The sequence below is a fragment of the Giraffa tippelskirchi genome, chromosome 2, assembly GCF_054371585.1.
Source record: "Giraffa tippelskirchi isolate mGirTip1 chromosome 2, T2T-mGirTip1v1.2.pri, whole genome shotgun sequence".
NCBI lineage: Eukaryota > Metazoa > Chordata > Mammalia > Artiodactyla > Giraffidae > Giraffa > Giraffa tippelskirchi.
Window position 1 is genome coordinate 187,540,588 of NC_137276.1, and position 23,707 is coordinate 187,564,294.

General features: G+C 34.8%; 1 protein-coding gene across 38 annotated transcripts in view; it reads left to right on the top strand.

Annotated features, from left to right (window-relative positions):
* The window catches only part of SENP7 (SUMO specific peptidase 7), a 169,214-nt gene that overhangs the window by 135,901 nt on the left and 9,606 nt on the right, over positions 1-23,707 (top strand). For all 38 annotated transcript variants that reach the window (XR_014077542.1, XR_014077541.1, XR_014077546.1 and 35 more), the window contains 7 exons: positions 2,237-2,270; positions 6,564-6,743; positions 8,205-8,467; positions 10,379-10,512; positions 11,981-12,097; positions 18,509-18,631; positions 23,073-23,165. Coding sequence is in view for 31 of the 38 variants with exons in the window: in XM_081572393.1 (XP_081428519.1) it covers positions 2,237-2,270; positions 6,564-6,743; positions 8,205-8,467; positions 10,379-10,512; positions 11,981-12,097; positions 18,509-18,631; positions 23,073-23,165 (944 nt within the window). In the remaining 7 variants the exon portion in view is untranslated. The remainder of the gene's footprint in view (positions 1-2,236; positions 2,271-6,563; positions 6,744-8,204; positions 8,468-10,378; positions 10,513-11,980; positions 12,098-18,508; positions 18,632-23,072; positions 23,166-23,707) is intronic.

The window sequence follows — 23,707 nt, forward strand, 5'->3', positions numbered from 1 at the left end:
TAAAGTAAATATATGCAGGTAAAATATATGTGTGTGAAGAAAGGTTGAGAGGAATTCTTCAAAAATTAAAACAGTTATGTTACTATGGAGGAATTGTAAGAAATTTTAAAGTTGAAAGATATAATGAATAACATAAAACAGGAAAAGGGTAAAAGTCTTAAAAATTACAAGCTTTTCAAAAGACTTAATATATATTCTTGTTCAGACAGTTTATTATACTCTATATAACTTATAAGGTAAAGAACTTCTTATTGTTTGAGAGAGGATAGTATATTAGAGAATTAAACTTAGTTTTTTCCAGATCTTTAATGAGTATCTGCTGTGTATTGTTATGGACACTGGAGATATTGCTCTCTGTCATGACAGTTACAGTTGAGCTGTACTAGAGAAATACCTGTAGTGGGAAACTCTTATATAAGTTACAGCCATTATTTTAGAGTGGTACATTTAAGTTATTTTTGCCCTTTTTTTTTTTCAGTGTTGATAATGCTGCAGTAGAGAATGCTGCAGTAGAGAATGCTGCACATTTAATTTTTAGATCTTTGTTAATAATAGGAAAAATCTTTAAGTGTATATTAAAAAAACTGTACTGGCTGTTGTTAGAAGTTATAAAAAATCTCTTATGTTCAGCTTTATTTTTAAGTTTAAATAGATATGGCATGATTTCAGAGAACTTGAGGTTACCTTACTGCCACAAAAACATCTTTCTGATTTCTTAACTAGGGATTCAGTTTGTTGCTGCGCACTACAGGGCTTTGGTTTTGGGAAGGTTGCATGTTAGCTTAGTCATCGAAAAAGGTGAAATGAGTATGTAATTCTTGCCAAGTTGAAAGTTTTGATAGGACAAGGTTGCTTATGGTGGGAGAATGAAACAATAATGTAGAAAGCAGCAGCCAGATATATAGATGCACTACTTATAATTCATAATGACTGTAAAATCTTAATAGCAAACATTTCTTATATTGATTTTCTATAACTCATTATTTACAATTGCTAAGATATATTTTATGAGATTAACGACCCAGTGAAACATATCAGAAAGAATTTAACAACGGGTATATACACAAAATATACAGCAGTTATATGAAGGTGACATAGTAATAAGAAATATTTGACTAAATCAGACTAGATAACATACTGAATCAGATGCTAGAGTCTAATGATAATAGCTCCTCTTGATTAAGGTTCTGACCTAAAGCTTAGAGGTTCAGTAAGTTGCCTAAGTTTACCTACTTATTGTTTATAAAAAGTAGTAGGGATAAGAGAGGCAATATTTGAACCCCATTTGTCCTTTTGCTCAAATTTTGATTTAGTGGCTAACTTACACTATGAAATGTGAGTTTTATATTTGGGAAACTACAGCATGAAAAAAATTTTAAATTAGGAAAAAAAAAAAGAATCATAGTAAACCTGTGGTTTCACCAAACATTGTTTGCTACTTATTTGGAACTTTGTTGGTAGTTAATTTAGGTACCCATGTACCAAGACCATTTTTAATTTTGTTTTTTGCTCACAGACTATATTCCTGATTTGGTCAACAGTTTCATAAGTGTATTAATCAAAAGGGAAACCTAACCAAGTAACAAATCAATAGGCATGAGTTAATTTGACAAATTTGAAGAGACGTCTATTTTAGATGGTACATGTAAGAATTAGGTGCTCCACAACTCTTGAAAGTTTATTATAAAATCAACAATTAAGGAGATCAGATATATACAAAAGATACCTAGAGAAAATTTAGTGTCTTGGCACAGTTGTAGTGGAATGAGCAGGAACCTTGCTGAATCCTCAGTCAGAAGGAAATTTATAACATGAAACAAAGAAAAATGAATGCTAGGAGTGTCAGCAAAGATAAGAATCAAGTTCTGCTTTGTAGTTAATTAACCAAAATCACTGATACTCGGAGGTCTCTTGGCAGTTTTTTTTTTGGACTTTATCTTATTTCTTCCTTAAATATTCTGGAAACATTTTGAAACTATATTAAGTATAATCTTACTGGTTTTATAAATTAGTATATTGAGAATTAAATTCCTTGCACAGGATTCTTAAACTTCTGTAAAACTGAGTCTTTACAGTGAAATATCTTCTTCATTTATTCAGGAAAAGACTTATTACTTTTAGTGCATAGACTTTGATTACCTACTTGTGGTTTAAAGAAGAAAAAATATTTGAAAAATTTGAATAGTAACACATTTTGAGTGCTAACTCCTGTTTTGCTTTTTTGTTTTTTCTTTAGTTCACAACAAAGTATATTAAGATCCCATTTCAAGGTAAGCTAGCATTGTCTTATGACCCCTTTTCACTGTAATTTTGGGTATAAAAATAACTGGTCAGCAAAAATTCTGAAGTATTTCTGCAACTAGTTTTTCATACTTTTTTCCACTATAGAATTTATGTAAATATAAGATTAATAATGTGTTTCAACCTAACACTATTTTAGTAGCTTCCAAAGGAGTTAAAATATTTTGTAACACTTAAAATGGTATATTATTTTAGTGACTTCAAGTAATATTAAAGGATAAGAAAAAGTTTTTATAGCGAGAGTTTTGATGTATAAAAATGGATGAAAATAGAAACTGTAAGTAAAGAATGAAAAAAATTTTTAGAGTTGTGCACAACCATGTAAATGACTTTGCATAGGGATTAAGAGAGAGCATGTATACCATTTATTATCTAATGGATTAGATAAAGTACCTGTGGATTAGAAAAAGTAGATAAAGTACACTTTTACCTAATGGATTAGATAAAGTACAAATTGGATTAGAAAATGTACTTATAATTTGTGGAGACTGAGGTTTCTCATTCTTCTCACAAATAAAAATCTTTCAGAATAAACAACACTAGGAGAACAAATAATAAGCAACAAAGAACAATCTCTTTAGAGAATGAATTATGAAAAGAATGAGCAAGAAAACTATATACAGATAGCACTTCAGAAATGAACTGGGGAAGAAGAAACCTGGGTTCCAAGACTGAGGAAGAGATTGAAGTAACTTTAGTGGGACTCCCCTGTATACCCATGTACAGAATCCACAGCTATATTTATAATGATAAATCTAATGATTAGGAAGCTACTATAAGTAGTAAGAATGTATAAGGCATATGTAATATATAAGAATATGTATATATGTGTGTGTGTATATATATATATACACATATATACACACCCTGATATTTTTAATTAGGAAATTTTAATAAGTTATTATGGAACAATGTAACATTAGCTATTTAGAAGAAACAAAGACCTGTGATTCAAAAGAAAATTTCATAAAAAATAGTGCTATAATGTGTAGATAAAGATCTGTGCAACACAGCTACCTCTCAAATTCTTTTTTTAAAATAAAGATATAAATGACATGCAACGTATTAATTTCAGGTGTACGGCATGGGAGAAAATATTTGAAAATCATATATTTGATAAAGGGTTCATATCCAAAATATATAAAGAATGCATACAGTTCAACATCAATGAAACAAACAACCTGATTAAAAAATGGTCAGAGGACCTGAACAGACATTTTTCCAGAGAAGACATACAGATACATGAAAAGATACTCAACATCACTGATTGTCAGTGAAATACAAATCCAAACCACAGCAAGATACCACCTCATGCTGGTCAGAATGGCCATCATCAAATGATAGCAAATAACAAGTGTTGGAAAGTATTAGTTGCTCAGTCATGTTTGATTCTTTTTTTGCAACCCCATGGACTGTAGCTTGCCAAGCTCCTCTGTCCATGAGATCCTCTAGGCAAGAATACTGGAGTGTGTTCACATTCCCTTCTCCAGGGGATCTTCCTGACCCAGAGATCAGACCTGGGTATCCTGCATTGCAGATTCTTTACCATTTGAGCCACTAGGGAAGCCAAGTGTTGTAAAGGATGTGGAAAAAAGGGAAACCCTCTTGCACTGTTGGCATACATTCAGAATGTAAATTGATGCAGCCACTATGGAAAATAGTATGGAGGTTGGTCAAAAAATTAAAAATAGAACTGTATGACCCAGAAATTTCACTTTAGGATATTTACTCTAAGAAAACAAAACACTACTTTTAAAAAGTATATGCACCCCTAGTATTCACTGCAGCATTCGTTGTTCACAGTAGCCAAGCAAACATATGTGGAAGCAACCTAAGTGTCTATTGATAGATGAATGGATAAAGAAGATGCGAGATATATGAAATATTACTCAACCATTGTAAAATGAAATCTTGCCATTTGTGACAACATGGGTGGATCTAGTGGGTATTATGCTTAGCAAAATGAGGCAAACAAAAACAAATACTGTATGATCTCACTTGTATGTGGAATCTAAAAATAAAACAAAAGAGAAGCAGACTCGTATATATAAAGAGAACAAGCAGCTAGTTGCCAGAGAGGAGGGTGATGGGGAGCTGGGCAAAATTAAGTGAATAAAGCAAAATAAATTTATTTAAAATAATAAGCCCCAGAAATATAATCTTCAATATAAGGAATATGGTCAGTAATACTATAATAACTTTATAGGGAGACAGATGGTTATTAAACTTATTATGGTAATCATTTCATAGTGTATGCAAATATCAAATCATTATGTTGTAACCTGAAACTAACATTGTATTTATGTCAACTATATTTCAATTAAAAAAAAAAACATACAAAAAAAAAGGAGCCAGTAAGTAGTAAAAGAAGAGGGGAGGTAGGTTAGAATAAGACATGACAGGATAGGAAGAGAGCAAGTCAGGCAGGCATGCATATGGACAGGCACAGAAGAGAAATAGAAATCCAGAAAGGGAACAAGGGAAAAACCTGAAGAAATGGAATAACAGAAAAAAAGAATAGCGGAAGGAAGGAGGAAATATGAAAGAAATAAAGAAAAACTGAATAGAATAGCCATCTTGGAAAACATTAAGATGACAAGTTAATGAGTATTTGAATGCTTATTGTAAAATCCTTTTCAAACTCTAACATTCATCTGGATTACCTGTTTATTTTTTGTTTGTTTATTTTTTCTTTTAAGTGCTGATTTTGATTCAGTATATCTAGTGTGGGGCCTGAATTCTGTATTTCCAATTGCCTCCTGGCTGATGGCAATTTTGCAAGCTGAGGATGTTGCGTTTTGAGTAGCATTGTGCCGGGAAAAAACAGGGGGAGGAGTAGTAAGAGATTTATTTCAGATAGGTAACAATCTTGGATTTGTACTTAACTGATATTTGTATTCCTAGATCAGCTACTTGTTTTCTCAAAGTTGGACCAGATGACCTCAGGATTTCTTTACACTAGTTTTATATGTTTCTTTGAGTTAAAAAATGAGGTCTTTGGAGGAGATTCTTTTCACTCAATGAAAGGGAGAAAGTGTTAATTCAGAGTGATTACCTCGAAATTTTGAGAAGTAAAACCTCGAAAAATTTTAAGAGATTTCATCCTAGAAATTCCCTGGTTGCTTCGTGGTTAGGATTCTGGGCTTTTACTGCCATTCAGTTCAGTTCAGTCGCTCAGTCATGTCCGACTCTTTGCGACCCCATGGACTGCAGCGTGCCCAGTGTCCCTGTTCATCACTAACTCCCGAAGCTTGCTCATTCATGTCCATTGAGTCAGTGATGCCATCCAAACATCTCTTCCTCTGTCATCCCCTTCTCCTCCTGCCTTCAACCTTTCTCTGCATTAGGGTCTTTTCCAGTGAGTCAGTTCTTTGCATCAGGTGGCCAAATGATTGGAGCTTCAGCTTCAGCCCTTCCAATGAATATTCAGGACTGATTTCCTTTAGGATTGACTGGTTTGATCTCCTTGTAGTCCAAGGGGCTCTCAAGAGTCTTCTCCAACACCCCAGTTCTTTGGCGCTCAGCTTTCTTTATGGTCCAACTCTCACATCCATACATGACTACTGGAAAAACCATGGTTTTGGCTACACGGACCTTTGTTGGGAAAGTAATGTCTCTGCTTTTTAATATGCTGTCTAGATTGGTTATAGCTTTTCTTCCCAAGGAGCAAGCATCTTTTAATTTCTTAATTAAATTTTTAAATTAAAAGTAATTTAATTTTACTGCCGTAGTCCAGGTTTAATCCCCGGTCGGGGAATTGAGATCCTGCAAACTTCGGTGCCTCCAAAAAAAAATTATCCTAGACTCTTCAGAAGCTCATATTACTCTTGAGAATCTTTGGATAAATGTTTTAGGAGAAGGAAAATAGGCGTTAAGTGGCTTATGATAGCATTTGGAATCTTGGTTGATAGTATTGACCAAAATAGAATTATATAATTTTCTCAGTTACACTGTGCTTAGTTTACTGCATTGATAAGATAGTCTGAGATCATATAGTGGTGAGAGGCTAACTTCCTACTTTTTATTATCATTTAATAATTATTTAGCCCTTTCTAATTTATATGATCTTTTTTACTCTAATAATAGTGTTTAGGTATTTCAGCCAAGTTTACTGAAATGTGCTATAAATAATATTTTTGAAAAACTTTGCATATAATTCTTTTTGAAAAATATATTGTTAAAGAAGAGTCATACAGTGCATGTGTTGTATTCCTAAATAGATTAATTTAATTTATTACCTTGTTATCTTTTACTTGTTTCAGTGTCTGTGCATGAGATTTCATTGCTAGTGGATACCACACATTTAAAGAGGTTTGGGTTATGGAAAAATAAAGATGATGATCACAGTAAAAGAAGTCATGCTATCCTCTTTCTTTGGGTCTCCTCAAATTATCTTCAGGAGATTCAGACCCAACTAGAAAACTCTGTATTAAGCCAGCAATGTGAGTATAAAAAGATTTCTTCTAAATGTCAAGATTATCTGAGAACTCCTATAAAATAATTTTCCTCTAAAATAATTTAGTAGAATGTAATTATTTCATTGAATTGAAATTAAGTTCACTGAACTAAAAATAATTTTTCCCTTGATATTATGTAAGATAAATTATTTTATTCATAATTTCTCCTTATAATTTTACTCAACTAATCAAAATTATCTTCTAAAATAAAAGGAGTACCTTAACTTTTAGTCAGTTGACATCCTTGGCTGCCTGTCTTAAGACTTCTTGCCCTTATTTCATAAATGAACTATGACAGAACTAATCAGAGGCAAAGTTAAATAAAATACAGAAATCTTTATCTTCAAGATTTTCTTTAGTTTCTAAAAAAGAAAACTTGGTATACTTACTTATGTATCATTTTTCTAAGACTGAATACTTTTCCAATGCTTCTGTAACACTTATCTATCAGTATATGTGTATATTGAAATATTTTCCAACTTTTTTTCGTTTCCAACTCCTAAAGGAGTGTGGTTTAGAATTAGGTAAATCAGATTAGTAAATTTCTTTCGTATCACTTTAATCCCTCTACCTTTCCCCCTCCTACTGCCTTGCATATTAAAGATGTTAAGTAGTGATCTGAATTTTAAATCTTTAAAATTCCTTATTTTGTTATCCTGATTGCTTCCAAATTAATTTGGGAAATTTATGATCAAATAGAGGAGTTGGGAAAATGCTCAAGCCATTTATAATCATTGTGGGAGGTGAGAATGTCATTTGAAACCACTGTTGAAATGACTGATGAAAGAAGATGATTCTGAAGGAAGTGTTTGAATGAAAATTTTAATGGGCGGATTTGCTATATGGAGAAGGCTAGAGAAAAATAATTGTTTAGTCGTCATATACTTATTCATGCATTCATTAACAAATATTTTTAAAATTAATTTTTAATTTTAATTGGAGGATAATTGTTTTATAATATAATGGTTTTTTCTGCCATACAACAATGTGAGCCAGCCATAAGTATACACATATCCCCTTACTCTTGGTCCTCCCTACCACCCCCTCACCCCACCCCTCTAGGTCATCACAGAGCACCAGATTGAGCTCCCTATGCTATATAGCAACTTTCTACTGGCTGTCTATTTTATATGTAATGTATATATTTCAATCATTAACAAATATTTACTCACATCTAATAAATGCCAGGTACTGGAGATACAGCATTCAGTACCATTGTGGAGTTTGTATTCTAATGCAGTAGGAGTCTCAAATTGTGAGTTTTGGTTCTCAGTTACTAATGAATTGTTTGGGGATTTAATTTGCCTGGGTTATTAACTGACATGCAAAATAGTTTGTTGAGCCATATACCAACCCTACTGTTACTAATAATCAAATTATTTTAATTTTAATCCCCTTGAAAAATAATACTACTGCTAAAAACCGATTTCTTTTTTTCTTTCATAGCAAAATCGACTGAATTCATTTTCCTTGAGCTACACAGTTCTATTTCACAGAGAGAAGAATTGAAATTGAAAGACATTATGACAGAAATAAGTACAACCAATGGAGAATTAGAGCTTTCTTATCCATTGTCTTGGGTTCAGGCACTTCCTTTATTTCAGAACCTGTCTTCAAAAGAAAGTTCTTTTATTCATTATTACTGTGCTTCTACTTGTTCTTTCCCTGCTGCTACTACTGAAGAAATGAAGATGAAATCAGTGTCTCAGGTTAGCATATGATTAATGTAATTAATGAGGGGGAGGGAAGCAGTTGGCTAAAAATTCTTTCATTGAAATTAGCGTGATTTTAGAATGCTATGCTTTGTCAAAGTTCACAGGAACCAACCTAAAGGAATTCCCAGGGCCAAAGCTAGAAACAGATCAACAAAATCAGTAATGATAGCGTGCGATTATTGCTATAGAATAAGATATGTACCCTTTAATGTGTATTGATACATGTAATTAACTGAACAGATGAATGAAAACACAAATAATAAAAGATGGGCAAGGGACAATTTTTTCTTAGAAAAATATTTCAATTAAAAAATGTAAAAGGAACAAGAGAAATATAAAACCACCACTGGAAAAATCATACTTATGATTGTTGCAGGTAAGATCCATGGAGAGATGCTAAATTTAATGGATGAAAACTTAAAGTAGGTCAGGATATGTGCATAATCTTAGTCTCTCACCTTAAATACTAATTACAAAAAAGAAGTACCTTTTTTTCTCCACTATAGTAACTTTGTAATGGAGAAACGTCACAGACATCACTTTAACCCAAATGATCAAAGTTAACATTACCAGTAATAAAATATATTGACATAACGTACCTGTCACATCATGCTTGGAGAAGGATACATCACTTCTGTATTGTTTTTCTCAATATTTTTATAACCTCAGACTAATCATGAGAAAAATCAAACAAGCCCAGTTATAAAATAACTGACCAACAGTCTTAAAAAATACCAAGGTCATAAAAAATAAAGAAAGATGAAGGAATTGTAGGATCCTGAAACAAAAGAAATTTATTAGTGGAAAAAGTAGTAAAACAAAAATAAAGTCTGTAGTTTATAGTATCATACCAACTTTAATTTCTTAGTTTTGATAATTGTACTGTGGTTTTTAAAAAGATGTTAATATTAGGGGAATCTGTGAGAGGCTTGCTAAATGCTAAGTCCCTTTTGTCATGTCCAGCTCTTGGAGACCCTATGGACTATAGCCTGCCAAGATCCTCTATCCATGGAATTCTGCAGGCAAGAATACCGGAGTGGGTTGCCATGCCCTTCTGCAGGGGATCTTCCCTACCTAGGGATCAAACTCGCGTCTCTTATATCTCCTGCATTGGCAGGCAGGTTCTTTACCGCTAGCACCACCTTAGAGGCTTGTTTATTGTGATTTTTTTTATAAGTCTAAGACTATCTTGAGACAATTAATGGTAAGTTTTAAAATACTGTATTTATTTTTATAGGAGGTTGTTAATATACTTGTGGCTTATATATCTCTGCCAAATACCCCCAGAAAGAAAAGTGTTTAAGTTTTCTGTGATGGGGGCGTGTGCACACACACACATGCACTCGCATGTGGGTTTGGTTATTTTAATCTGTTATTTTAAAGGTCTGTAGAAAGACACATTAGTGAAAGATAAGGTGTAAGACTTCACCACTGGCCTTTGCATAATATTGTAAAAATTTTGCCTGATAATTACACTGTATATACAGATTTGTATCATAGTTTTCCATTTAATAATAAAATATCGGTTTATGTTGTTATAATCTCTTATCAGTCTTTTAAAAACATTCCTACTACTTATTACCTCTTTTGTTCATTTTGAACAGCACTGTTTTCAGATTCTAAAATTGTAAAGCCCAGCCCTTTAAGTAACACTTCAGGTTAAACTTTGATCCATAGTACATTATCTTTTGCTCCAGAGTATTATTTTGATTTGATTATATCTTTGTAGAAATTGTAAGAGTATATTTTTGTGTATATGTATATAACTCATTGGTGTGTATTTCTTTTAGTCCCATTTTCTCTTACAAGTCTAACTTCTGACTTTATCCTTTTGAGCGTTAATATGTATTTATACGGGTATAAGGAGACCTTATACGTTGCCATTTTTTTTTTTCGGGGGGTCAGCCCTCAAATACAGATACAGCCAAGCCTACTTACACCTTACTGCAGAAGCAAAGTAGTGGTTGCTACTCACTTTCTATTACATCTAATCCAGATGAGGAATGGCGAGAAGTCAGGCACACTGGACCTGTTCAGAAGTATGTACTGTGTCATATCCTGTTTGTAATAGGTGGGCACATTAGTGGTTTTCATTCATGTTACTGATTTTAAGTATTTTACCTTTTTAAATGTTTTCAGTTTTGCTTTCTTGCTGACAGTTAATAATAGAAATAATCAAGAAAACAGTCAATGCCACTTTACTTAGTTTTATGCTACTGCTAAGTCACTTCAGTCGTGTCCGACTCTGTGCGACCCCATAGATGGCAGCCCACCAGGCTCCGCCGTCCCTGGGATTCTCCAGGCAACACTTAGTTTTATGTTTTATATTAATAAGCCAGAAATGGTAGCCAAGATGTAAAATGTGTCAAAGCCTTTATTGAAAATATTTCAATAGAAGTATATGGTTTTTAAGATTATATATCCCATATCTGAATATATGATAGGAAAAGAGAAATAGCTTACTAAAATGTGCCTCAATTTCAGGTACTTTGAAGTTTATCAGAACTTCCCTTTGCAGGTTACTTTCTTGATTATATTTGGTCTTTTTTGTGTCTTCTTATGGTCGTAAAGTAGAATAAGGGAGTCTTTGCATTTGAGAATAATTTCTATTCCTCTACATGATTCCTCTTCTCTGTTAAAAAAAAAACGGACAGCACAGGATAGGGAAATAGCCATTAAATAGTTATTATTATTTTATCACTTAAAAATTTCCCATATTATTTTAGGTGCAATAGTTATGAAGATTAAATCAATTGCAGTTGATTCTTACCTTCTTGAATCTTTCTAGTTCAACAAGTACATATTATACCTTTATTATTGACTATATTTGTGCAGTGAGTACCACCCTGTTTCAAGATTATAGCCAGAATTCACAACTGCTCTTATTTCTGAACTTTAAAAGAGGGTACCAAAGGAAAAAATGCCTAATTAGTTGTCATTTTGTTTTCCACTTCTTTCTGGTTGTGATCTGATGGTTTATTTCCTTTATGTTCTCCTAAGTTTTATATTCTAAGCATGTTGTTATGGGAAACTTGCCTCCTAAGTTCCCATGTTACTTCTTCATTGTCCAGCTGGTATAGACTAGTTACTAGTAGGAGAACGTAGTTTTTGACTGCTGACTGTTTTAGTCTTGGGGATTCAAACTTAGCAGTGGAAACTGGAGCATAGGAGAATCTTATATGGTTTATTACTTCAGTTTGTTGAAAGTTAAATATTGTATGGAAGAGAGACATCCTCAGTGGTAGTGAGATAACCTGTTGATTAGACAAAAACTGAGACTAACCCACATGGGAAGGATTGGAAATGAAAAGATACTCAGTGACAGTACTATTAGTAGCTTGTGAAAACAAAGGAAGGAAAATATAATTGATTATATTGTGTCAAATATTTTTACCCTAAGATTTTAGTTATTGAATACTACTGCCCTGTATTGTCCCAAAGAACAAATCCCTTTGAGACTAGAGTTTTCATTATTAATATATTTTACTTTTATTTTTATTTTTTAAGGTTGATTGTATATCCCCCACCACCTACTAAAGGGGGTTTAGGAGTAACTAATGAAGATCTGGAATGCTTAGAAGAAGGAGAGTTTCTTAATGATGTAATCATTGATTTCTATCTTAAGTAAGTACAATGTAACATGATCATGTCATTATGTCATTTGTTTTACAGGTTTTGATGTGACTCTTAAAGTAAATATCTCTGAAGTATTTTAACTCTAGCTGAAAATAACCTGCTAAAATTTCAGATTTGAAAAATTTTGTCTAGCGAAGTTGTCTAGTGTTGACAAGTTTAGTTTCATTCCTTTACTTCCCATAGATACTATATACTTCAGAAGAGTTACTCTTGTTTCGTTTTCATTTTTGTTATTTGCTTGCTACTGATTGATACTTCTTTGACTGTTTTGTTGTTCAGTCACTAAGTCGGGTCCAACTCTTTGCAACCCCATGGACTGCAGCCCGCCAGGCTTCTCTGTCCTTTACCATCTCCCAGATTTTGCTCAAACTCATGTCCACTGAGTCAGTGAGGCTTGATGCTTCGACTATAGTATTATTGATGAAAGTACTTACCTAATGACAGATCACTTTGGGAACCAGGAAGAAACAACTGTGTAGTTCTTTATGTGTCCTTAAGCACTGTAAAAGTTAACCAACATTTAAAAAAATCTATATCACTGTTCTATTATAGTTTTCAATTTTTTATATAGCCAAGCTGAAGGAATTTATAAAAAAGTTTTATAAACTTTCATGCAGCGATAGTTTGTCTCTTGTCCTCATTTTGTACTATATCCTTAGACCCACGTTTCTAACATTTATTTTTCAAGATGTCTCCTGACTATTTCACTGACCATTCCCAAATCAATTTATTATCATCATATAATTTCAGCCCTATTGTTTTAATAATAGTGCTATCCTATTCTAGTAAGGATAAGACTTAAAAGTCTCATGTTACCATCTACTGTTCATCTTGAACTTTGTAGAATGAATCTCTAGAAGTTCTATTTGGGTCTTTTTAAAAAATATCTTTTATATCTGTAGCTTTTTGAATATATGGAATATGATTATTATATAATAACTTTTAAAATGTCTTTTTCTACTTATTCTAGCATCCTTGTCAGTTCTGGGTTGGTTTCGATTGACTGATTTTTCTCCTCATTATGAGTCATACTTTTTTTTTTCTTCTTTGCATGTCTGGTGATATTTTTACTGGGTGCTGGTATATTCCTGTAAATATTTTTGAATTTTGTTTTGAAACAGATTATTTGGAAACTCTCCACCATCCAAATTGGGTGGCCCTACACGGCATGGCTCATAGTTTCATTGAGCTAGACAAAACTATGGTCCATGTGATCGGTTTGGTTAGTTTGCTTTTCATTCTGTCTGCCCTCTGATGGATAAGGATAAGAGGCTTATGGAAGCTTCCTGATGGCAGAGACTGACTGAGGGGAAAACTGGGTCTTGTTCTGATGGGCAGGGCCATATTCGATAAATCTTTAATCCAATTTTCTGTTGATGGGAAAGGCTGTGCTCCCTTCCTGTTACTTTTTTTTTAATTTATTTATTTTAGTTGGGGGCTAATTACTTTACAATATTGTAGTGGTTTTTGCCATACATTGACGTGAATCAGCCATGGGTTTACATGTGTTCCCCATCCTGAACCCCTCCTCCCACCTCCCTCCCCATCCCATCCCTCTGGATCATCCTATTGCCCAACCCCTGAGCATTTGTCTCATGCATCGAACCTGGAATGGCGTTCTGTTTCACGTATGATAATATACATGTTTCAATGCTATTCTCTCAGATTGTCCCACCCTCACCCTCTCCCACAGAGTCCATAGACTGTTCTATGCATCTGTGTCTCTTTTTCTGTCTCACATATAGGGTTATCGTTACCATCTTTCAAATTCCATATATATGCATTAATATACTGTATTGGTGTTTTTCTTTCTGGCTTACTTCACTCTGTATAATGGGCTCCAGTTTCATCCATCTCAATAGAACTGATTCAAATGTATTCTTTTTAATGGCTGAGTAATATTCCATTGTGTATATGTACCACAGCTTCCTTATCTATTCATCTGATGATGGACATCTAGGTTGCTTCCATGTCCTTGCTATTATAAACAGTGCTGTGATGAACATTTCCCTCCCTGTTATTTGACCTGAGGCCAAAAAGCTATGGTGGAGGTAATGAAGATAATGGTGACCTCCTTCAAAAGGTCCTATGCATGCAGTGCTGCACTCAGTGCCCCTGACCCTGTGCAGGCCACCGCCGACCTATGCCTCCACCAAAGACTCTTGGACACTCATGGGCATGTCTGGGTCAGTTTCTAGTGGAGTCACTGCTCCTTTCTCCTGGGTCCTGGTGCACACAAGGTTTTGTTTGTGCCCTCCAAGAGTCTGTTTCCCCAGTCCTGTGTAAGTTCTGGTGGTTCTGTGGCGGGGCTAATGGCGACCTCCTCCAAGAGGGCTTATGCCATCCCCAGGTCTACTGCACCGAGAGCCCCTGCCCCTGGGGCAGGCCACAGCTGACCCGTAGCTCCACAGGAGACACTCAGACACAGTTCTGGCTCAGTCTCTGTGGGTTAGGCATGCGTTTTGTGCCCTTTCCAGGTCTGAGCAGCTCAGGCGACCAGGTTCTCGGCGAGCACACTGTCCTAGGTGGGCCATGTGTCTTAATCACCTCCTTGGTCCTGGCTGCTTGGTTTCCCGGGTGTGCCGTGAGAGCACTGTCTCAGGTGTGCCGTATGTCTCCTCTGGAGAGCTGATCTCAGGCTGCAACCCTCCTGGTGGCTGTCAACCGTCCAGGATCTCGGGAAAACTTGGTTAGCAACTGGGAGCCTGCTCACAGTTTGGTGGAAGGTGCCATCTCTGGCGTTGAGATTGCAGCAGCCTCTTGCCTTCTAGCTCTGGCTGTTGAAAGCCTGCCTCTAAGCCTGCCTCTTTGCCTCCGGGCAGGGAGGGGCCAGCTATCTCTCCTTTGGTATTCACTCAATCCTTTGTTCTGTGAGCAGGCTAGGCTGTGCCTTAGGTTGTTAGGTTAGAACCTTTTGCGGCAAAGTTCCTTTTCCACAGTTGCGGTTAGGCTTGTATTCTGTGGGTTTTCTTTTTTTTTTTTTTCTCCTGGTTATGTTGGTTTCTGAGATTCCAAAACTCCCCACAGAGCCACCTGTGAGAAATCTGTATGCAGGTCAAGAAGCAACATTTAGAACTGGACATGGAACAACAGACTGGTTCCAAATCGGGAAAGGAGTACATCAAGGCTGTATATTTTCGCCCTGCTTATTTAACTCATATGCAGAGTACATCAGTGAAATGCTGGGCTGGCTGAAGCGCAAGATGGAATCAAGATTTCTGGGAGAAATATCAATAACCTCAGATACGCAGGTGACACTACCCTTATGGCAGAAAGTAAAGAAGAACTAAAGAGCCTCTTGATGAAAGTGAAAGAGGAGAGTGAAAAAGTTGGCTTAAAACTCAACATTCAGAGAACGAAGATCATGGCATCCAGTCCCATCACTTCATGGCAAATAGATGGGGAAACAATGGAAACAGTCAGAGACTTGACGTTTGGCGGCTCCAAAATCACTGCAGATGGTGACTGCAGACATGAAATTAAAAGATGCTTGCTCCTTGGAAGAAAAGCTATGACCAACCTAGACAGCATATTAAAAAGCAGAGACATTACTTTGCCAACAAAGGTCCATCTAGTCAAAGGTATGGTTTTTCTAGTAGTCATGTATGGATGTGAGAGCTGGAGTATAAAGAAAGCTGAGCACCAAAGAATTGATGCTTTTGAACTGTGGTGTTGGAGAAGCCTCTTGAGAGTCCCTTGGACTGCAAGGAGATCCAATCAGTCTATCCTAAAGAAAATCAGTCCTGAATATTCATTGGAAGGACTGATGTTGAAGCTGAAACTCCAATACTTTGGCCACCTGATGCGAAGAACCGACTCATTTGAAAAGACCCTGATGCTGGGAAAGATTGAAGGTGGGAGGAGAAGGGGACCACAGAAGAAGAGATGGTTGAATGGCATCACCGATGCTACGGACATGAGTTTGTGTAGGCTCTGAGAATTGGTGATGGACAGGGAAGCCTGGTGTGCTGCAGTCCATGGGGTCGCAAAGAGTCAGACATGACTGAGCAACTGAACTGAACTGATTTGGAAACAGTTCGGTGGTTTTAAACTCTTGCTTTTTACGATTTATTAGGTAAGACCAACAGATTAATCCTCACTACTGAGGAAAGACCCTTCTGAATACTGCACTCAGTTTCTCATGAATTAGTGAGGTTTTCCAGCCTGGCTGGTAGCAACAGGCAGTATTCCTGCAATCTGTATAAATGCTGGGTACCATTCTCTCTACTTTTTTCAGATAGTTCTTTTTCCACTCTCAAGTGTCTTCCTTACGTACATGCAGTATTCTGCTAAATTCTTGGGGAGGATACTCTGCATGTATTTGGAGTTTTCTGTCTAGACTCCTTTTCCTTTCCAGTATTCTGATCTGCAAACTCTTGCTGCCTTAGTCTTTCCTGACTCTCAGTATCTCCTAAACTCAAGGAGTCTACCATCTTTCACCTGGGTTATTCCTTTCTGTGTTGTAATCTGAAATGTATCAAGGCAGTAAGCTGAGGCAATTATGGAGCTCACCATCTCTCAGGGGTCACTATTCTTTGTTGCTGATGTCCAGTGTTTTAAAAACTATTGCTCCATGTATTTTGTTTGACTTTTTTTTTGCTTGTTTAGAATAGGAGTGTAAATCTGATCCTTCTTATTCCATCTGGGCTGAAAGTGAAGTGTCCATTATCCTTGACTCTTCACCCTCTTTTTCCTTTCTACATACTCAATTGCCTGAGTAGTAGATTTGGTCTCTCATATTCGTTTATCTTCTGTCATCAATCTTTTTAGTATACTTATCTTACCTAAATTAATTTTTTATATCCTTTGTCTCTGTTTTCCTATCTGTTAAGTATATTATTACCACCATTATTATTCATAAACTACTTCATGAATGCAATTCTCATTGGAAACTTTTATTAATTTCTTATTACTTGTCAAAGTGAGTTCAGTCAAGCATTTGAGTGTTTTGATAATATGACACAAATCTGTCTTTTCTGCCATTTACTCATAACCCTGTGCCTATTTCATAGTCCAGCAAGATTGAATTATAAACAGTCTACTAAACAAAGGCCATTCCTTAGTCACTCTTCTACCTTAATGCCCTGTTACTCTTGCTTCATGGAATATTCTCGTCTTTATCTTAATGTGTTAAAATTTTATTCCCCTTTGAAATTTTTCTCCCCTTCCTCACAAGTGTTACCTTCTTGAAAACCTTTTCTAATTAAACAGGGAATATTATTATTAACTCTCATAATATCTTTGTTGTATCTCTTTTATGGTTCATATAATATTTTGCCTTTTTTTAAAGTTATTGGTGGCATTACGATGATTTTCCTTCTAAAGGTTGAGCATCTTACATCTTACTAAGTTTTGTATCCCTAAGTAGCGTCAAATTTATATTTTGTGAGATATATTAGATCGTCTTTGGTGTTAATTTTGATATGTTTTATTGGAAATAATTACTAAAACTTTATTTATAATTTGATTCTAAGAATATTTTTCTATACTTCTTTTTCGCTGATGTACCTATATCTCTGTCTCTTTGAATTCTTTTCAGAGGGGATCCTATGTTAATTTTTTAAACTACTTCCTAATTATTTTTAAAATTGATGAATAGCTTTCAAGTAGGAAAGTGCACAAATTTTAAATATACAGCTCATGAATGTTCACATATATATGTACCCATGTCATCATCATTCAGATTAAGATAAAAGAACACTTGGAGCACACCAAAGGCATTCTTTGTGTCTCCTTTCACACAGTATATGCTCTGCATGACCACATTAAAAAAAAATTCAAGCTGAGATTGTCTTTTATGCTTTTTTAAAAAAAGCAATTGCAAGGTCATTTTTGAACCTTTATAAACTATTAACAATACCAGAGTTCTCTAAATATGAGAGATTTAATCACTAAGTGATTGAAATATAAGGTTATGTTGAAGAATTGTTTTATATGGAAATGGACTAAGGATTTAGCAATTAGTTGTGTCTCAAGAGTTATTAAAATTTCTCTAGATTTATTTAGGAATGTCATGGTTTCAGTTTTATATGTGATTGTATGATTATTTCATTAATATTTCCTTTTTACCCTCACTTTTCTGAGGACAGGAACTTGTTTTCTCCCCCCTCTCATTTAATGTTGCTAGTATAAATACGGTACTTAGCACATATTAGGAACTTGAGAAATACGTGTTAAGTAAATGAATGAGAAAATGGAAAATTTCTGCTTTAACTGATCTTGATAGACGGTAAGGTAGTTAAAGAACAAAAAAAAAAATCTGAAATCAGAGCAAACTGCAAGATTGCTTTGACTCTAATTGGACATATAAATGAAGATTTTCAGAACACGTAAAATAATTGGAGGAAAACCAGGTAAAATCCAAAAATAACTTACTTTTGTGGTGTTGTTACTTTATAGGTATCTTATATCGGAGAAGGCATCAGATGAACTTGTTGAACGAAGTCATATTTTTAGTAGCTTTTTCTACAAATGCTTGACAAGAAAGGAAAATAATTTAACAGAAGATAATCCAAATCTTTCGTAAGTCAGTCTTCCAATATACTTAAGCTTTAAGAGGAAAGCATTACTATTTTGATGCTCCTAGCAAAATACCTTCTTTCTGTATTTCCTAGAGTGAGCAGTATTACCACTTGTGCATGTCCTGGGCCTGTCTGTTCTGAAAGGCATTGCTCACCCTTCCACTGTTCTGTTCTTCATCACAGGGAGGCTTACTCTTGCAGGTTGCGTTTCCAATTGTTCTGTTGGGAATGATGGAGGTTGGAGGGCAAGGAAAGAAGATGTCAGGATGGTTCTTCCTTACCCTCTTTGCCTTGGGCAGTTATTTTGGTAGTGATTCTAGTTCATTTGTGGGCCCTTCTTTCACTGGACAGACCTAGGCTCTTCTTTCACTGGACAGGCAGAACTCTAACTTCTGTCTGGAGCCACTACTTCTTCACTCTCCCCTTCAGCATTGGGTTTAGCATTGTCCTACTGTGCCCAGCTCTGGTTGCCTCACTGATTGCCTTTTGTGGCTTAGCACTTTTTCTGTCACCACTGTAGCTAGTAATTTGCATTACATTTAATCTGTTTTAAATATATATGAAGATTTATGTTTTCCTGGTTGGACTCTCACTAACATAGTACTATTTAATTAAACTGAGGTAACATTATAAAAAATACTATGTTTGTCCCCACAATTTAGCTGAATTTCTGTCCAAGTATTTTTTTGATTAATTCTAAAACTTATAGAGCAGTGGTTCAGTTCAGTTCAGTCGCTCAGTTGTGTCTGACTCCCTGCAACCCCATGGACTGCAGCACGCCAGACCTCCCTGTCCATCGCCAACTCCCAGAGTCTACCCAAGCTCATGTCCATTGAGTCAGTGATGCCATCCAACCATCTCATCCTCTGTCATCCCCTTCTCCTCCTGCCTTCAATCTTTCCCAGCATCAGGGTCTGAGCAGTGGTTACGGCTGGCAAAAAAGAAGAAGGAGTAATTTTTTATCTTAGCAGTAACTTGAATAGTTGTGAGCAGAGAGCCATTTCACCTCTCTCCCTACCCTTAATATTTTGTGTGATAATCTGTGTGGTAGGCGTATGAAAAAATAAAGAGTTTCTATTTTTTTTTTTAAGTTAATGTAAACATTTGTCTACCACTTTACAGGGTACATTTTTGTACATGCTTTCTTTCCAAAACAGTGCTTTTAGATATGTAAGGCATTTTTCAGGTGAGGAAGCAGGCCAGTGAAGATTGTCAGAACTCTGATAAAGTGACAGAACTGATGGTACTTAAATCTTTATCTTTTAACCATTAGTCCAAAGATGTTTTTGTTTTACTGGAGCCTTCAGAAAAATGGCTGTGAGAGTTGTTTCATCGCTTTAAAATAATAGGAATAATAAGCAACTAAAAAGATGATTAAATGGGTAAACTGAGTTTGTTGTGTTGTTGGAGAAAAAGAATAGCAATAGAGAGAGTATTAACATTTATTGAGTACCTGCTTGGAACCAGGACAGTGAACATAAGGTTATTGTTTGATTCTACAATAGTCTTATGAGATAAATGGCCATTGTTGTGAACTGAAGCTTAAAAAAGTTAGATAAGTTATCAGAAGTTGGATATAGCTTTCAAGTTTCAAAGTTCAAGCTCTTTCTATTATTTATAGTATTGCAGCTATATAATTTACAGTCTAAATTGGAACACTTAAGTGAATAAAAGGAGGCTCTATTAATGGCTACACTGGGCAACCTGTGTATATTGGTTGTATACCTAGACAAACTGGAATGTGTGATCATCCATATTTTGAGTGTCTTTATAGGTTGGAAATTTGTGCTGGTAGACAAGGCCTTCCAGGATCAACTAAGGAGAAAATCACAGTATGAAAATATTCCTTATAATTAGGGTTAATGGAAGGGAAGGAGGTAGTAAACAAATTAGATATTTAATATTTCTCATGCCCTCCTCTTTTATTTTGTGTGTGTAGAAATTGATGGTTGGCACCCTACACTTACTCCCACATTTTGTGTTAAGATTACTAGTCAGTGTGGAGATTATGCAGTTGGCATACCTACCTAGAAACTGAGGAAATGAAAAGGTAGATTCTGTTGTATGTAAAAATTTTTTTGATTAAAAAATTAGAAAAAACTTAGATGTTATATGCCTCATCATATATAAACATAAGACAAAACTAAGTTAGCTGAGTGACTTCTTCCAGGGTAAGATAGACATTACATGTATCTTATGCATAGTATATCTTCATATACACATACCCATATGCATATGAATACATACACACATATACACACACCAATACTCATACTAATGCTTGGCTGATGTGTATATAGTTAGTATTCACACAAAGAATCCCTACAAATTGGTTTAAAAAAAAAAAAAAAAAGAATCCAGAAACAAACTTGTGAGGGATACAAACCATAATTTGTGGCCAATGAATCCTACAGGAAGCTCCAACTATTAATGTTAGGTAATAGCAGACTAAATGATAGACACAGTCATTATTGTGGTTTATGAGGTTCAGCAAGATCCACTTCTGTCCATCTCCCTAAACCCATCTCACAACATTCTCTCCCTTCATTTACTATACTTCAGCTCAGCCTGCCTCCTTTTACTTTTTGAATATGCTAAGCTCTTTGCTGTTTTCTGACAGAAATCTCTTCTCCTGGCACTTTTTTTTTTTCTCTCCTGGTACTTTTTAGTTTATTTTAAAACTGTTTCTAATAATTTTTATGCTTGTTTTTTCCTTTTCAGTTTCTCATTCTAAAATATAAGCTCCGTGAGGTCAGGGACTGCATCTGTCTTTTTTTCTACTCTATACCTGGGACATTTTTCTCAGTCCTTAGAACATACTAGGAACTCAAAACAAAAGATAATAATGTATGTTATTGAACAGGGAGAGAAGTGTTAGACATTTAATTGAGAATTTTCCAATTAGTTAGGAACAGAGAGTAAGAGATCATACTGTGGCCCTATATTCCCTCTTATCATCCTTGCTCCATCCAATGTCTGATGTATTCCCAGTGAAGTAAGGTTAGCATAATCAGGAAATTTATCAAACACCAACATAAAACAAAAGAAAATAAGCTGTCTCTTTTAAGATTTTTCAAATGGAAAACAGATTCTGTATTAGGTAAAAATAATTATTTATAATCATTGTAATGGTTGGATCACTTTGAAATAAGAAAATTTGGTAAACATATGACTCGTTATTTTACAAAGTTGTTCTTTTGCATAGTGTCTGATTCCTACCACATCTTTTAGCCCATTCTAGATTCCATTTTACTCCCAACGTCTACTCCTGTGAGTTTGGTTAGATATTCTCATGGACGGGGATAGAGCAAAGATGTCTGTTTCCTGTGTTACTTGGTATATAAATATATAAGAACAAACCATTGTTTGTTTAATTTTCTAACTAAAAAGAGGTCCTTCCTGGGACTGAGCCAGATGTCATACCATAACCTCCTTTATGCAACTGTGAAATGCCATCCCTTTCCTAGAACCTTTTTTGACATCCAAACTTGGTTTGATATCTTCCTTCTTTAACTCCCTAATGACATAAAGAAAAGGAACTATTATTCGTGTGTCCCAACCTTTTTCTTGATGGTTTTCTTAGATGCCATCACCATGATTCATTTGTATCCCTTATGAAACTTACATTTTAGTTATTTGTTGTAGTTTTTTTTCTGTCTTCATTATTTTGTAAATTCCTTTAGGGCAGTGTGAGTGATTTTCATTGTTCTTAGGAATCTAATATTTATCAAAGAAATAAAATAAAAGATGGATGGTGCGTGTGCTTAACTCATTGTCCTATAATGTTCTTTTTTTTTTTTAATGTGGACCATTTTTAAAGTCTTTATTTAATTTGTTACAATATTGCTTCTGTTTATGTTTGGGTTTTTGGCCAGGAGGCATGTGGAATCTTAGCTCCCAGACCAGGGATCGAACCTGCATCCCCTGCATTGGAAAGCAAAGTCTTAACCGCTGAACTGCCAGGGAATTCCCTGTCCTATAATATTCTTATAAATGAAATAAAGGGAGAGGAGTTTCATCTTTAAAAATTTAAGAATATATACCTCATCTCTCCTCTTCCATTAAGTTTTAACAACTCCCTCGTCACACATACAACATTTAGACAATTCTGTTAAGGTTTAATGATAATATTTTATATCAGAATAAATAGGTATAGCTGTTCATATTCAGTTGTTCAGACACTTTTAGGATCTATAGAGCATTTTATGAATTGCTGCCTTTCTCTTATCCATTATTTTATGTTTATAAATAGTGGTCATATTTAAAAACAGCCAGATGTTAATAAAAGCACATTTTCCAGTCTGCTAAATATTATGTATCTAGAAAAAGAAGGTTAAATAAACTAAAACTAGCATTTTTCAGTGTATAAAATGGCTCTTGAAATTCTTATCTTAAATTTTGAATTTTTTGTCTACCAAATATATCTATCTTTTTATTCCCAGAATGGCTCAGAGAAGACATAAGAGAGTAAGAACATGGACTCGTCACATAAACATCTTTAACAAAGATTACATCTTTGTGCCTGTAAATGAGTCGTGAGTATTTCAGATTATTTAAAAAAAAAAGAATTGGAGGGTGGAGAAAAGTATTTTGTGCATTTTTAGATTAGTAATCAGTAAAAATGTAGGGGTATATCAATCAAGGTGTTATGTTTAAATTTTTTTCTAAGGAAGTAGCTAAAATAAATGAGTTTGTTTGTCTTGGATTTTGTTTTGACAGTGCTTATGTTATATATAGTGAAAAAAATAAAATGACAAATGCCCACAAGAGTATAATGACTGAGGCATAGAGGTTTTTTTTTGGAGGTGAGGGGTACTCAAGAAAAGATTTTCTAAACAAAAAAGGAAAAGCATGCAGGGTGAATCTTCAAATATTTAAGAGAACAAGCTCTTTAAGCACTAATAGAAAAAAAATGATGCTGTAAGTCTGTTTATTTATTAAAGCAGATCCTCAACAGGAAATATGAGTTATATAAAAGTTAAGTTTAAATTACTCAGATTTTACCCGAAGAAGTCTTAGTACTTTATAAATTAGTTGTGAAATGTGTGTTCAGATATTATAGTGAACTTCTTCAGAA